This window comes from Phyllostomus discolor, chromosome 5 (assembly GCF_004126475.2).
Source record: "Phyllostomus discolor isolate MPI-MPIP mPhyDis1 chromosome 5, mPhyDis1.pri.v3, whole genome shotgun sequence".
Classification (NCBI taxonomy): Eukaryota; Metazoa; Chordata; class Mammalia; order Chiroptera; family Phyllostomidae; genus Phyllostomus; species Phyllostomus discolor.
In genome coordinates this window covers 88294461-88310233 of record NC_040907.2, presented here as the reverse complement: position 1 = coordinate 88310233, position 15773 = coordinate 88294461, and the positions used below count along the sequence as shown (strand labels likewise).

Genomic DNA, 15773 nt, shown 5'->3' with positions numbered 1-15773 from the left:
TCAAAGGAAGAATAATATTTCAAGATATGGAAAAACTATATGAAGTTTAATTTCAGACAATAGTACTCATGAGGCTTTGTAGGTGCGCAGCCATGCCTGCCATTTCTGCGTGGTCTGCAGCCCCAGCCACACTGTGACAGCAGAGTGGAGCAGAGCCCAGACGGTCTGCAGAGACTGAAATGTCTACTCTCTTGTCCTCTACAGAAAAAGTTTGTTGACCAGTGTCTTAAAGGACTCAAAAAATATAGAATTCTAAGCCCCAAGCCAAGAGTTTCTAATTTAGTAAGTCTGGGTAGAAACTAAAATTTGCATTTTTAATAATTTCCTGGATGTTGCTAATGTTGCTGGTCTGTGGACCACACGTGGAGAAACATTGCCTTAAATGATGGCTGGTTATGTCCAAAGATGATGATTTAATTAAATTTGGTCATGCCTTTTAAGTTCTTTTTCAGTCCTAGTAGAGGAATAAAATGAATCATACTTCTCCAGTAGATTTTTCTTTATTTTCAAAGAGAGTATATGGCAGACAAGTTAAGAGCAAGTTTCTGGAGCCCAATTTTTTGGAGAGAAACCCAGCTCCACTGCCTGCTGACTGTGTAACTTGGGGTAAGTTACTTAACCCCTCTGGGTCTCAATTTCTCATTTGTTAACACAAGGCTAATAAAAATAGTTTCTATATGTCATAAGGTTGGTGCAAGCAGTAAAGTAGTTATTACACATAATATGCCTGGTAAGGTCCCTGGCACATACTAAGTGCTATGGTAATGCTGGTTGTCATTATGAAATGCCTGCCTGGGGCTAAGGTCCTACTCCTCAACCTTGGCTGAGTATTGAAATCACCTGGATAGAGTCTGACCCCAGAGATTCTGATTTGATTGGTCTTGTGTGTGTGGTGTTGGGATATTGGAAATTTTAAAGGGAGATTATAATGCATCATTGCCCAATAGAAACATAATGATGATCACATGTATGATTTTATGTTTTTAGTATGCATATTTGAATAGGTAAAATTAATTTTGACAATATAATATGGTTTACTGTTGATAAATATATTAATGATATATTTTATTTAACTTGATAGATCCCAAATACTATCATTTCAACTTATAGCCAATATAACAATTTAATTGAGATATTATGCTTTTTTCATATTGAGTCAGTATCTTATATTTATGGTACATCTCCGTTTAGATCAGCTATGTGCCCATGATTAAGTAGCCACATGTGGCTAACTAATGTGCAACCACCACAGCAGCATGGGACTAACTGTTGTGTAACCACAACAGCATGAGATTAACCAATGTGTAACCACAATAGCATGGGAATAACTAAAGTTTAACCACAACAGCATGGGACTAACTAATGTGTAACCACAATAGCATGGGACTAACTGATTTGTAACCACCACAATAGCATGGGAGTAACTAATGTGTAACCAAGATTGAGATCACCTGGGGAAATGGCAGAGTTTGTGATTGTGGACCATACCAAAGCTAACTAACCACACAGAGGTTCTCCCAGCATTACTATTTTTAACTTGAATATTAAGGAAGTTACTGGATCTTCCTTACTTAGGGTTAGTAATTAGGTATGGTCACTGGTTACATTAAATTTAATTCCAATTTAGTCTTAAAAATTGATGTGGAGCTGATGGAGCTAGTTTAAATGTGTGAAGATCAAGTACAGCAGGTTAATTTTTATGACCAGCAGGGATAAGAGGAGACCTAAACTAGCACTAATGGAGCAGGAAGCAAAACAGGAGCTTCCTTCTCAGTGAAGTGAGGTACAGCGGGTGGGGGTGTCCTAGAGAAAGGATACAGATTGTACAGTAAAGGATCCCCTGACATTCTATGCAACTCTTGGATTCAGAACTTTCTATTTAACTCCAAATATTATTGACTATTAAGTAGGTGGTGATTTATTCAGAACTCTTAATTACTCTACAGAGAAAGAGAATTAATCCTCTCTACTCTTCTCTGCAACCATCAGCTAATATTTAAAGGAGCAACCATGTACATTTATTATAAAAGCAAAAGAGATAAAGACAAAAATAAAGATCTGCGGTTCCATCATTTGGGGATAACTGCTTCTGAGCACCTAAGTGTATACTTGAGAGGTCTTTTGGTGTATACACTTACACACACTTAAATAAAAACAGGATGCAATAGTGATAACTCTTTTACAGAAACCTTTTTGGTACTTAATAATACCTGTATGAGTTTATTTTCATGTAATTTAAATACACAGCCTACTGTACTTTTGCTTGACTGTACAATAATCTACTTAGTCAATCACCTATGATCAGACATATAAGCTGTTTTTCCCAAATTACCAATTATACCATAAATAATAATGCCAAAAGAATATCACTTGGCCCTCAAATTCAATGTGCTGTTGCTTGAGAACGAGCTGGGAAAGATGCAGAAGAAAACATTTTGTCCACACAGTCTCCCTAAGCTTGACCCATCTGGTAGTTTTGTCTGGCTCAGAGAACAGCCAGTGGGGATGCAGGTTGCAGAGGGGTGCATTGTAATGCTGTGGGAATATCAAACAATTCAGCTAGAACTGACACCACAATGAGCTGCCCACTGTGGATGCCAAGCTTTCTCACTGCTCTGCTGAGAAGGACCTGCAAACCCCAGAGGGACTTTGCTTTCTGCTTAATATGTCAAAGGCAGCTCATGCTTGGGTTTGGATTAACATCTGTTCTCCTTGATGGTGTGTTTTTATGTTAATTCTGGTTTTAAAATTCATCACTTATTTTCAATAGCATCATTCCTGCAGTAGGTTGGTAAGGTGGGTTAAAAAAATTTAGTAACCAAAGAGGCCTCTGAATTTAAGGCTTTAGTTTCTCTGGTTTAGTCACTTACAGAATTATTTGTTCATGCAGCATTTGTATATCACTTTTCTGATCTTTTTTTTACTATGTGAAATTTCCTGGCAATTTCCCAAGTTCTGGCTTCTCACTGCCTATGCAGCTATCAACTCCATAGCAATAAAGCAAATAAACTTCTGAAAGGCTGCCCAACATTTGAATAAGGCAGACACCAGCTTTTTGAACTGCTAAACTGAATTGGACCCATTAATTTAAGGGGGCAATATCTCTTCTGTTTTATTAATTCTATTAAAACTACTCACAGGGGGGAAAAGGGGTATTCTTAAACTTAGAGAATCAAGATAATTTACTGTTTGCTGGGTTCTGATGTGCCTGTGTCTTCGTGTCACACATAAGCATCATTAGATAGTCACTTTTGAGGTAGCATATTTGCATTCATTCTGTCACATGCAAGTTCAATACAACAAATATTTATTGCATCTTTACTCTGTACCAGTCTCTCTTTGTCTGCAGAGTCTGCAGAGACAGAGGAGCAAGACATAGTCCTGTCTTCGAGGATTTCAAAGTTTGAAGTGTCTGCTTTTAAGGGACACACATACACATATACCCACAATATAACTATAGAATACAAAATATAATTATGTCTGAGATAAGTGGGAATGGATGCCTCGGGCATCAGAGGGAACAATTCACTGGCTGGAGGTTGGAGGAGGTTTCTGAGAGAAAGTGATACCTGAGAGGTCAGGATGGAGGAGAAGTGGGGGATAGGTATTAGAAGCTAAGGAAAGCCTCACAACAGCATCATGTGTGTTAAAACACAGGGTATGGCAGACAGTGGCAAATGATTTGCTGAAGCTATTGCTAAAGATGCATGTGAACCAAGATGTGGCTGGAGAAGCTGATTAAAGTTAAATCTATAATGAACTTTGGTCACTAGAGAACTTAGGCTTTGTTCTATAGAAACAGGAACCTTGAAGTCAGGTGGGAAGGGGGGATGACGTGATCAGAACGGTGTTTGAGAAGACTAATCCCTGGCAGCAGTAAGGAGGTAGGAAAATCACTTAGGAGGTCATTTCTATCTTCCAGGAGGGGGACAGGGAGACTTGATCCAGGGAATAGAAGGAAGTAGGAACTAAGCTGGTAGTACTTTCAAACATACCTGTTTGGGTTCAGAAATACTTATTTTGGGAAAAAATTGGAAGGACAAGCACACAGGGAGATAGGGCTGTAGATGCTGGCTCTAGGTGGCAGCCTATGAAATTGTCAGTCTTTCTCAGGGATTATTATTTAATTATCATAATGCTTTAGCTCCTCAAAACATTCTATAAAATCAGGAATGTGTGCAGACCACCAGCATTATTATGCTATACACAATTAAATGCTGAAAAGCCTATAACACACTTTCAAATAGCTTTAAGGCAAACAGGAAAATAATTCTATATTAAATTTCCCAGATTTCCCATATTCCAACAGATTGAACCTAATGGGGATAAACTATACCTCTCAAGTTTCCTCAGCATTTTCTTTGTACCTCTTTAAAGCACACACCACATACAGCAACTTGGGAGGAAGCAACTTTGTGGATCTCTGATCTCTTCCTGGTCATCATAAATGTTTTCAAAGGGAGAAACTATTTTTGGTTCACCTTCAGGTTCCCCAAAGTGCTTGGCACACAGTAGGGACTTAGTATTGAAGGAAGGGGAGACCAAGGAAGGAGAAAAGAAAGGAAGGAAGGGAGGGAGGGAGGGAGAAAGGAAGGAAAATATGGCTAATTGTGGAGTGAGGAGTTTGGGACAACAATGACTGAGGGCAGGTAGGAAAAACTAAATAGGGATCAGCTAATGAACAGCTCACCATGTTGAGGAAATACAGAGATGCTCCTGATTAATCAGAAGCACTTTCAGTAAGTTCAAAGAACAGTGACTAATTATTCCACGGCAGGTTAGCTAGGAAGAAAAAATGTCCCAATCTGGAACAAAATATCACTGGTTAGAAAGAGTTTTTGAATAATTATTTTAAAATAAACTCCTGGCCAAGAGGCACATTCATCTGTCTGTTGTTGTTTCTTCATTGCTTTAGAAGCTGAGATTTTGGGCCCTGGCACCAGCCTGGCTGAGCTTGAGCCATGGGTCTCTCACTTGGTGCAAGTTCTTTAAACTCTGCCTCACTTTTTGCATCTATAAAGTTAGAGTATTCATAGTGCTAACTCTTAAAGTTGGGGTGGGAAGTAAATGACTTACTGGATATGAAGCTCTTAGAACTGTGCCTTGTGTGACTGGTAATAATGTTAGCTTTTTCACTCAGTACGTTTGCTGTATTTAGCACTCCCCACGTGTCAGGTACATTCAAGATCCTGGGAATAAAATGTGATGATACTACCCATCCTCAAGAAGCCGATGGTCTATTGGGGATAACAAGTGGGAATAAAGATTATAGGCCAACATGACAAGTGCTGTGATACAGTTTTATACACATTATACACTTTTGAGAGAGACGGGTCAGGAGGGAGGGCTGAGCTGCATTTGGTCACCTACACAACATGGTTAAGTCCACCTGGCTTCATCCAGCCTCCACTCTCTTAAATTCCCTGTTTTCTTTTCCAGCACAGACACACTATCTTTGTGTGCATCTTCAAGATGGGCAGGGAACCCCAACTGTCTCTAGATCTTTGTTTGAAAAAGCATATTTGGGTGATTTTCCTCTGGCTTCCTTGAATGAGTAAATAGATGAGTGGGTATCTGGGGTGTGTGGTTAGGGACATGTTCCCCCTCGGCCAATAGGAATAGGAAGGAGGCACAGGGAAGGAGGAAGAGAAGGCTTTCTGGGTAAGAACAGTCACAGATCAGACCCAACTTTTGGTTAAATAAACAGAGGCACCTCGGAGCCTCAGTGAAGATGCTGGGTGAGGACAAGGAGGAGAGGAAAGGTGGAAACAGGCTGGAGTGGGGTTCCGGGGCTCTTCTGAGGTATGTATGATGGGGCGGGGCCTAGGGATTGCAGAAAGAGGGGATTAATGCAGTGGGTTTTATACTTCTTTACTTTGAGTTTAGCCACCTGATGCCCCATCAGTCAATAACTCAAATGAGAAAGGCCACAGTAAAATGATGGCATTTAGAAAGCTTGTTTTTTCATCTCTTCTTTTTCAGAGTCCATTGCTCTATTGAGGAGACCCTGCCAGTAAAGAAATTGCTGAGGAGAAACTTGGAAACACTTTGAGTGGCAATGGATTTGGGGAAGCTACTTGTTCTTTCTGTTGCCAGCCCTTAGTTTTTTATAAATAAGATGTTACCACTAATGCGATGTTCTGTTTGTAAAATACCTCACTGGCATGGTTCATTTGATTTTCACACCCACCCTGTAAGGTAGGCCCTGTGGATGAGCCTTATGGTTATTTTTATATAGCAGCTTATGGCACAGCACTTAGATGCTGACCAGCGAGGTGAAGCTTGTCCACAGGTGAGGAGCAGGGCCCAGATTTCGGCCAGGTGTCCTGACCTCAGCAGCTAGCTTCTGTTCCTGGGCCACAGCAGGCAGTGAGCCAGACAGCTTACCCCCTCTCTTTCTTCCACAGAAAGAAAACTTGGGTAGATCCTCTTCACAGATGGGATAGGAGTAACTCAAAATGGACAGGCCTTCACTGAAGAGACTTACGTCGAGAAACAACTCTTTGATGTCCTCTCCTAAAGGGAAAGAAAGGTCAGCTTTGCTCTCAGTGTGGGTTTTGCTGCATTCAAAATTTAAAAAGTACGAACCCTGAGAGCTTTTATTTCCAGAAGTCTGTCCTATCTAGAGAAGAGTTTTCTTTTTTTCTTGGCAAAACAGCATTGCCACAGAGCATTATGGTACCAGCCTGGGTATAAGATAAGGCCCTTTCACAAACATTAACTGCTTGGAGCAACAGCGTTTATCTGTCCCCCTGCCCTGATGCATAGCCCCTTAATGTGATGGCTGCTGGTCTGGTTTCCACCACTTTTCAGCAACATAGTATTAGATGCCTCCTGATAGCTCTGGAGTGCAGGCAAGCTTGCATAACCCCACTGTTGCTAGGCAGATACTGTAGCATAGTTACCCAGGACACTGCAGGGAGCTCTGCAGTTTTGGTTTCCAATTCTTTCTGAAACTCTTTTTCTATTCCTCCCTTTTGTGTTCTGCTCACTCCTCATTCCATTCTGTGTTTCTCTCTTTCTTTCCAAAGTTTTTGAGCTGCTGCTATAGAGTCCAGATATTGTGCAAAGTTTTGGGGACACAAAGATGCGTGAGAGTTCTTGGACTCTGGGAATGTTCCCTCCATTTCTGTGGAATGATTCCACATGCTAAGTTCATGGAATCCTTCTGCTCTGGTTTTGATAAAACTCTTTTAGAAAGGAACTACTTTAGTAGCTATAGCAATATAATGACTAATTATAATAGCATGACCATATAAATATATACAATCAGATAGCATTCTGGTTCATTGCTTGGGGTGTGTCAAGGTTTAAGAATTTATATTAGCTCTTTGGGAAATGAAATAACACAAAGATAAGCAATGTTGCTGGTAGTAGACTTGTTTGTTGCTGAGATAACTAAACAAAAACTCTCTCCTGAGAAGATGTCAATGCTTAGGCTAAAAATATTTTCTTTCTTTGCTGGATACACTGATTTCAGGCACTTATATCATCCAAATGAGTGCCTGGAGTCTTTTCAGTACAAAAAGCACAGCATTAAATAAAAGTTTTACTCTGTCTGGGTGATACCCAGAGAGAGAACTGAAGATGAAGATGGAAATAGAGTTAATTCCCAAGAGTGATGGGGAGCAGTGGCTTAGCCTGCCGCTGCAGTTAGTACAAGTAATTGGGTTTGTGGACCAGGGAGAGTCTATGCTATGTTTTATTTCATGACGATAGTTTTTACTTACTCAGAATCATTCCAAATCTAATGCTGAGATTTGACTTTAAATGTCTGGAACACTGGTCAACAGAAAAGCCAAAATCTTGTAAAGGATCTGCCAAAAAGAAAACAACAGATTAGGTGTGAGTACACTGTCTACTCTGCAAACTCATATTCAAAATTCACAACAATTATATTATTTTTATTTTTTCTATGTGAATCACTAAAATTGACTCAAAAACATACTGCCCAATACTTTTTTGCATAGGGCCCATGATACTGTCAACAGCCCTTCCCAGTCTCTGCAAAGTCAACGCTGAGCAATGTCATGTTCAGTCTGTAAAATGGGCACAATGTCTTGATGCGTGGGTTACATCTTCACTTGTTAAATTGTTATCATTGTTTGAATCTTTTTATTCCTGAGCTTAGATTTAAAATTCCTCATTGATTGCACAAAACATTTCACAAAGTATTTATTACTATAATTAAAACAGAGGGAAATATATGCATACTCTCTAAATCATGACCTGACTTTAAAATTCCATCTCATTCCATTCCATCCTATTCAAAGAATATTTTTATTCCAAATATTTCACTCTGTGTAAGGTATTGTGTTAGAAAGGATAAGGACTACAAAGGTAATTTTTACACATAATTTCTACTTATTCACAAAAGTTCCAAAAGCTCATCTTCACCTTCAAAGAGAGTCAAGAAACATTCTGCTGGCCCCACCTCCCATCCTCTCTATTACAAACCCACCCTCCATTCCCTGAGGTCAGGCTGCAGCGTCAGAGCACGGGAAGTTCCCACTGTGTTTGAGGTGCGCATGTGCTTCCTCCCATTCATTATGGCCCCGCACTTTGGGCCATTGTCGAAGTACTAAGATGGTGCTCTTTCCCATCTTCTTTGTGAAGGTTTCCCTGATAGTCCTCAAAGTATTCGCTTCTCTGAATTCTTAAAACAATTATGTCTGAAATATTTTTTAAAGTGTATATGTATGACTTGGTACTTTGCTCTTTGACTTATCCCTTAATCTAAACACGGAACTCCTGAAAGGCAGGAGCTGGTGTTCTGTTGGTTTTCCATTTCTTTTTCTTTTGTGTTTCCCACTGGGCCCAAGAGAGGAGAGCTGGGTCTACATTGCACTAGTCACCGAGCTGTGCACTTTATTTAAAGGAGTTTTCTATTTAATTCCTCAGACTCCCCAGTGTTTAGCAGAGTGCCTCACAGTCCAACACACAGTAAGCCCTCCATAAATGCACACAGGATGAATGAGCCATGCATTAAGCTATTGTGTCTCAGTTCCAAACCCAACTTGCATACTTGTTAATATCAAGAGTGTCAGCTGGTGATGACCTATTACCCTGGCAGTGCAATTGATTCCAGTGGCTCTCATTTGCACCTTCCAGAATCAGCAAAGGCTCAGCTTTATGGGCCCCTAAGCTCCTGTGATGGCAGTACCTAAGAAGTTGTCACCCTTTCCATGGCAGTCTTTGTCCCATCTCCATAGAACTCTTTTTTCAAGCTTCTGGGTTCTAACAGCTCCAACCTCTCCTCTCTGCTCTCCCAGCCTTGGTGGTGGTCACCGCTTCCTCACTACCCCTATTTTGCATTTTGGTTCTTTCACAACTGCTTAACCAGTCCCCTATATTAAATTCTCTTTGTTAAAATAACTGACATGGTCCTGTATTCCTGACCAGGCCCAGACTGCTACAATAAATAACGATATTTTTATATGTTCTAGGTAGAACTTTTTAAGTTTAAATTGTATTCTATTGTTTATGCTATTACAGTTGTCCCAATTTTTCCCCCTTTGCCCTTCTCCACCCCACCTAGCCACACCCTCAGCAATCCCTCTATCATTGTCCATGTCTTTCGGGTCATGCATAGGTCCTTTAGCTACTCCATTTCCTATACTGTACTTTACATCCCCATGGCTATTCTGTAACAACTTATTTGTACCTAACCCACTAAGGTGAATGACCTTTTTTGTTCATCCCTTTCATCCCCTCCCATCTGGCAACCGTCAAAACATTCTCTGTATCTATGATTCTGTTTTGGCTCTGCTTTTTTGTTTATTTTGTTTTTTAGATTCAATTATTGATAGATATGTATTTATTGCTATTTTATTGTTCATATTTTTGATCTTCTTAAAGAAGACCCTTTAACATTTTACATAATACTGGTTTGGTGCTGATGAACTTCTTTAGCTTTTCTTGTCTGGGAAGCTATTTATCTGTCCTTTGATTCTAAGTGATAGCTTTACTGGATAGAGTAATCTGGGTGGTAGGTCCTTGTTTTTCATCACTTTAAATATTTCTTGCCAGTCCCTTCTAGCCTGCAAAGTTTCTTTTGAAAAATCAGCTGACAGTATTATGGGATTTCCCTTGTAGGTTACTAACTGCTTTTCTTTTGCTGCTTTTAAAATTTGCTCTTTTTCTTTAACCTCTGGCATTAATTATGATGTGTCTTGGTGTGGGCCTCCTTGGGTTCATCTTGTTTGGGACTCTCTGTGCTTCCTGGATTTGCATGTCTATGCCCTTCACCAAGTTAGAGAAGTTTTCAGTCATTATTTTTTTCAAATAAGTTTTCAATTTCTTGCTCTCTCTCTTCTACATTTGACACACTCATGATGCAATTATCAGTATGCTTGAAGTTGTCCCAGGAGCTACTTACATTATCCTAATTTTGGGGGGATTCTTTTTTGTTCTTGCTGTTCTGATTGTTTTTTTCTTCCTTATATTCCAAATCACTGATTTGATTTTCAACTTTATCCACTCTACTGTTAATTCCACAGTAAATCATTCTTTATTTAAATTAGTGTAGCCTTCACTTCTGATTGGATCTTTTTTATGCTGTTGAAATTCTTACTAAGTTCACTGAGCATCTTTATAACCAGTATTTTGAACTCTTCATCTAGTAGATTGCTTATCTCCATTTTGCATTTTTGTTTATTTTTTTTCTAGAGTTTTGTTCTGTTCTTTCATTTGGGCCATGTTTCTTTGTATCCTCATTTTGGCAGCTTCCTGTGTTTGTTTCTATGTATTGGGTAGAGCTGCTTCATCTCCTAGTCTTGAAAGAGTGGTCTAACATAGTAGGTGTCCTATAGATTCCAACAGCACAACCTCCCCTATCATCCAAGCTGGGTACTCAAGGTGTGCCCTTCATATGGGTTGTGTACAGCCCCCTCTTATGGTTGAGCTTTGATTGCTGTTGGCGCATCCAAGCTTAGCCACAACCTATGTTCTGTCCAAGGTCACTAGGCATAAGGTACCAAGTGATCTGAAGATGACTGCTACTTATGCTGGGCTTGGAGGAGCTCGGGAGAGGCTAAGCCGTGAACCAAGGCTGGCTGCTGCTAGTGCCAAGCCTGGGACCACTTAACAAGAGATGTGAGGCACACTAAAGCTAGATGCTGCTGGTTTGAGAGAATTTAGGAAAATCTGAAGTATGAACCAAGACAGGTCATTTATATGTAAAAGCCACCACAAACATCTTGGGTGGGCCCAAAAGTTGGGTGGAGTGGGACCACAGGGAATCACCAAGATGGGGCAACAGTGTGAGCCAAGTTGATGGAGTCTCAGATATGGTGTTCTCCTGCTGGCTCTGTTGGAAGAGGACTCTGTAAAAAGAACAATGGCCTTTGACATCACTTCTGTCTGGGAGAAAGCTGCCCCCTCAGCTCTCACCCCGATGCTGGACAACTCAGTTCCTTCCCATGTCTCTGGTGCCTTTCAAGCTGCTGCCCTCACACTGAAGCTCAAAGGGTTGTCCAAGTAAGTCCATGGGCAGGTCCTATAAGAGTAATTGCCTGGGACCCGAGAAGTTTCTTCCATCCACAGCCTCAATCCCTACTGGTTTTCACAACCAGAATTTATTAGGACTTACCTTCCTGGCCCTGGGACCCTTGTCTGGGTGACCTAGTGTGGAGCTGGAATCCTTTGCTCCTGAGATATCCCTCCTGATTTTTACCTGCCACACATATGTGTGGGACCAGTTCATTCTGTGTCTCCAACCAGTCTCATGTGGTTTCTTCTTTAGTTCCACAGTTGTAGGAATTACATTCAGCTCAATTTCTGGTGGTTCTGAATGATGGTTGTTAAGCAGTTTAGTTGTAATTTTGATATTACAACTAGGAGGTGAGGAGGTGAGCTCTGTTTACCAACACTGTCATCTTGCCTGGACTTGTCAATAAATAATGGTCTTGAGAGATAGGTATAATTTTCCCCATTTCAAAGATAGGAAAATATAAACTCAGAGAGGTGGTATTAGTTTGCAGAGTCAAGATCAAAACCAGACTTAAAAACAAACACAGAAACAATTGCCACCTAGTTTTGTGCAGAAACATTCACAAAATAGATCCTCAAAGATGTGTGTTAATTATTTGATTTGCAAGAATGCCTAGAATATTTTGTGTGCAGGCCTAAGGCATCTGGTAGTTCTCTTTCATAACTGGTTTCAATTTCTGCTGAGCTATGAGCTCACATTTGTCAATGATAGTCATCCAGACAGTTTTATCACCCACATTGCTGACCTGGAAGATGCATAATTGTCTGTGGTTTCTGCCATGGAAATGATCACTAGGCAATTTCAGCCTTGCAAATCTAATCTAGTGCAGTTTTGTTTGATCAAACCCCCTTTAATCTGGCCACTAACTTTTCTGGGGGGAAAAGCCATTTTGTCATATGCTCATTTTACTTCTTCATAAGCGTCTTTGTGCTGTCCCACAGCTCCCTTCAGCTTGAAAAATAGGAAGAAAGGGTAAAAATACAATTGTTTCTGTTACATACTTGGCACTCATTATCAAAGAAGAAAGTCCAACTAACAGACATTTAGGAAAGTACATCTCAAAATTGTGAATATGTTTTGGTTGCTATCTGAGGAAAGATAAAAGAAGCTAAGTGTGTAATGCTTAGCTATTTAGCATTTATAGAATTATACTGTATGTTTACCAATATTTAAAGGTAGAGATAGAGAGAATAACTAAGGGCAAAAGAAGGAAATTAGACATCTTTTGAATCTGGAAAAATATTGTTAGAAAAATAACCTTAATAAGGAACAAAGTCACAAAGAAAGCGATAGATAGGTTGTTTCTTTCTGAAGATGTGTTTATAGAAACAGAAAATTAGATTGCTTTAAAAGTGCTTAGGGTTTTGGTGATCTTTCCTAGCAGTTATTTCAATTTCATATTTGGGAGTGAGCATGCAGTTTGCAGTCATCTTGGGGAAAGTGGCATCAGTTCCTCCCACTCCCCAATTCCACGCTCACAAACTCATCTCCTCTGCTCTATTGATTTGTATTTGTGCTCAGGCACTTAGCATGCCCTATGTTACATTACATTTTCGTGTACATCTTTGTCATTCCTCTACTAGGTGATGCATAGTGGGCTTCCCAGCCTCCAGGCCCAGCATAATGTCTTAAAATTACACTAGGCTCCAAGTAATTGTTTGCTGAATGAAAAATGAAGGTTACATGTACTTTTTTTTTTTTTGGTGGGGCTGTCCTGTGCATTGTAAGAGGCATTTTTGGCCTCTGCTCACTCGATACCAGCAGTACTCCTACCTCTAACTCAAATTATTACAACCAAAAATATCTCCAAACAGTGCCAAATGTCCCCTGCAGGGAAACTTGCCCCTGGTGGAAAACCACTCTTTTAAAGAATTGCTTTAATTACCAGATTACCAACTGCTTGAGAATCACCTGCCAAAGTAAAAGATAGTGGATTGTATTTTTTAAGTAGTTCTCTGTATTTAGAGTTAGAACTAATCAGAGGGTGAGGGGAGACTTTCCCCTGGACACTTGCCTCAAGTAATTTTTAATACATATATACTGGATTTTCTAAATTTGTATCTTTTGAAAGAATAAATTGGAAAGTTAATTAGAGTTGGTGTTCTGGGGCTTCGAGGGCAGAGAGAAGTGTTTCTTCCAGACCCTTCATTGTGTAGCAAGTGGCAAACAAACTGAGGGAAGAAGCAAAGCTTCATGGTGCAATACACAATCTGTTCATTTCACTATTTTTCCTTCCTCTCTGAGCTACATGCTGACATGTATGTATTCCACCCAAGGGAAGATGGTACTTACAGGGAATGAGCCCAGCATGCCTCCAAATCACTTTGCTGCTCCCACCATCCTGGGAGATGGGTGCATGGAAGGCAAGCCCCTCTCAACAGCTGAGAGCCAGTCCCCCTGGGACTGAGGAAGAGGCTTCGGAAAAGCAGCTTGCAGCATCTGCCTTGCTTGAGTAGGGCAGTGACAGTCAACATATCCTGAAACTGTTTGGGGCTCATTAATGGAGTAGAACAGACTTAGATACAAGAAGGGGTGGGGGAAGCTTAGCATGTGCAGGGTCTGACAAAGCTCAGCTCCAGAAACATTCTTGTGCCTTAAGCTCTGATGGTGGCCTATGCCCTCTCAGGCTGAGCTGGAACTGGGTGGCTGACCAGAAGACAAGATTGCCTTGGTTTTTTCTAACCAGTGTTGGGGTCTCAACTGGAATTAGGGGGAAGAGATCAAAACCCAGTGGCACAGCCTCTGAAAGTGCAATTTCCACCAAGGACAGGGGGGCCATAAGCCTGATGGGCCTTGGGTGGTGACTTGGCTGGTCCTGTGAGTGTGGACTCAGACCAGGTATCATTAAGTCCTGGAGTCCACGGCATCACTAGCCTGTGTTGCTGGTTGGATGGTTTCAGGGAGAGAGGAGAGCCAGCTCTTGTGCTGCTAGTGCCATTTTTATATTTCATAGCTCTGCTTGAGTTTTATTTTAAACTTCATATTTTCAAATAATTATATTCTTACAGAAAGTTGCAAAGAGATAAAGAGAGGTTCAGGTGTCTTTACCCAACTTCCCCCCATGATAACATCTTACATAAATATAGTACAATATCAAAACTAGGAAACTGACATATATAATCCACAGCACTTATTCAGATTTTAGCAATGTTACATGAACTTGTGTGTGTACACACTAATGCATGTTTATGCATGTGTACATACATGCTTTATAGTTCTGCTGCTCAAGTTTTAAAAATTGTTGCAAAGTGGGTGAAGTACTGGCTTTCCTGCTCTCATGAGAGGGTGGAATATTTATTACAGCACCACCCTGAAAAAGAGCTCACCCTTCTCCAGCCTCACCTCTACTAACCTCCCCGTGTTCATGTCCAAGTCCATCCCCAAGCTTGTCCATGTCCTTCTTGCTGTATGAAGTTAGTATCTCTCTCACTTCTCTTTCGCTCTCTTTCTACCAGCCTCCCTCCTCTCTTCTTCCCCCTTCCCACATCTCTTTTCTTTCACTACCTTTCACTACCTCCCTCCTTTCACTACCATATTTTAATCTCTCCCCCTCCTTCCCATCTCCCTCCATCTCTCTCCCTTCTCTCCCTTTTGCTTCTTCCCTCCCTCCCTTTCCCTCCCTCTCTCTCCTTATACCCCTCCAGTACTTAGATGGATGACATCTTGAGATCCAGAATGATAACTTTTCTTCTAACACACCTTAGCCTCATGGTTCATTCCATGCAACCCACATTACTTTAGGAGCTGGTGTTGCTTCCTGCATGTTCTGTGAGCAGAATACAGGCTGAACCCAGGAGTGTTAGATATTATAAAGCATGTTTCATAACAGGCTGCCCCCAGAGACACAGCTTGGGGAAGGTAGGGAAACACAATAGAGAATGGGGAGGGTCTTACCATTAATGTACAGCTTAGGTGTACTAGCAAGATCAACTCTAACAGTTTGTGGAGAGAAGAAAAACTTGTGCAAAGAGAATGTGAGTGAAGCTGGTTCACTTTTGGTTGCTTAATAAAGTAGCACTAGGTAGCTTCTTGTTATTAATAAAAGGGGATATATTAGGGTTCACCAGAGAATATATACTAATGCATATGTATATATCGTCCAGAGAATATGTATATTCTATTGCATATGTATAATACATGTATTACATAGAGAATATATGAAGTCTGTCTGGAAAAAGCCCAGCCATTGCTAATATAATGAAAATGGTTTGAGCAACATTGATGTAACCTGGGAGCCAAGGAGAGTGGACTGGAATTCACATGCATGAACAATGACAACTTC

At 40.6% G+C, this 15773-nt stretch overlaps 1 protein-coding gene across 1 annotated transcript in view; it reads right to left on the bottom strand.

Moving 5' to 3' along the window:
- LY86 (lymphocyte antigen 86) overlaps positions 1 to 15773 on the bottom strand; it is a 65322-nt gene that overhangs the window by 18802 nt on the left and 30747 nt on the right. The window contains exons 2-3 of the mRNA XM_028513444.2: positions 7731 to 7817; positions 6388 to 6516 (exon numbers count right to left, since the gene is read on the bottom strand). Coding sequence (XP_028369245.1) covers positions 6388 to 6516; positions 7731 to 7817 — 216 coding nt within the window. The remainder of the gene's footprint in view (positions 1 to 6387; positions 6517 to 7730; positions 7818 to 15773) is intronic.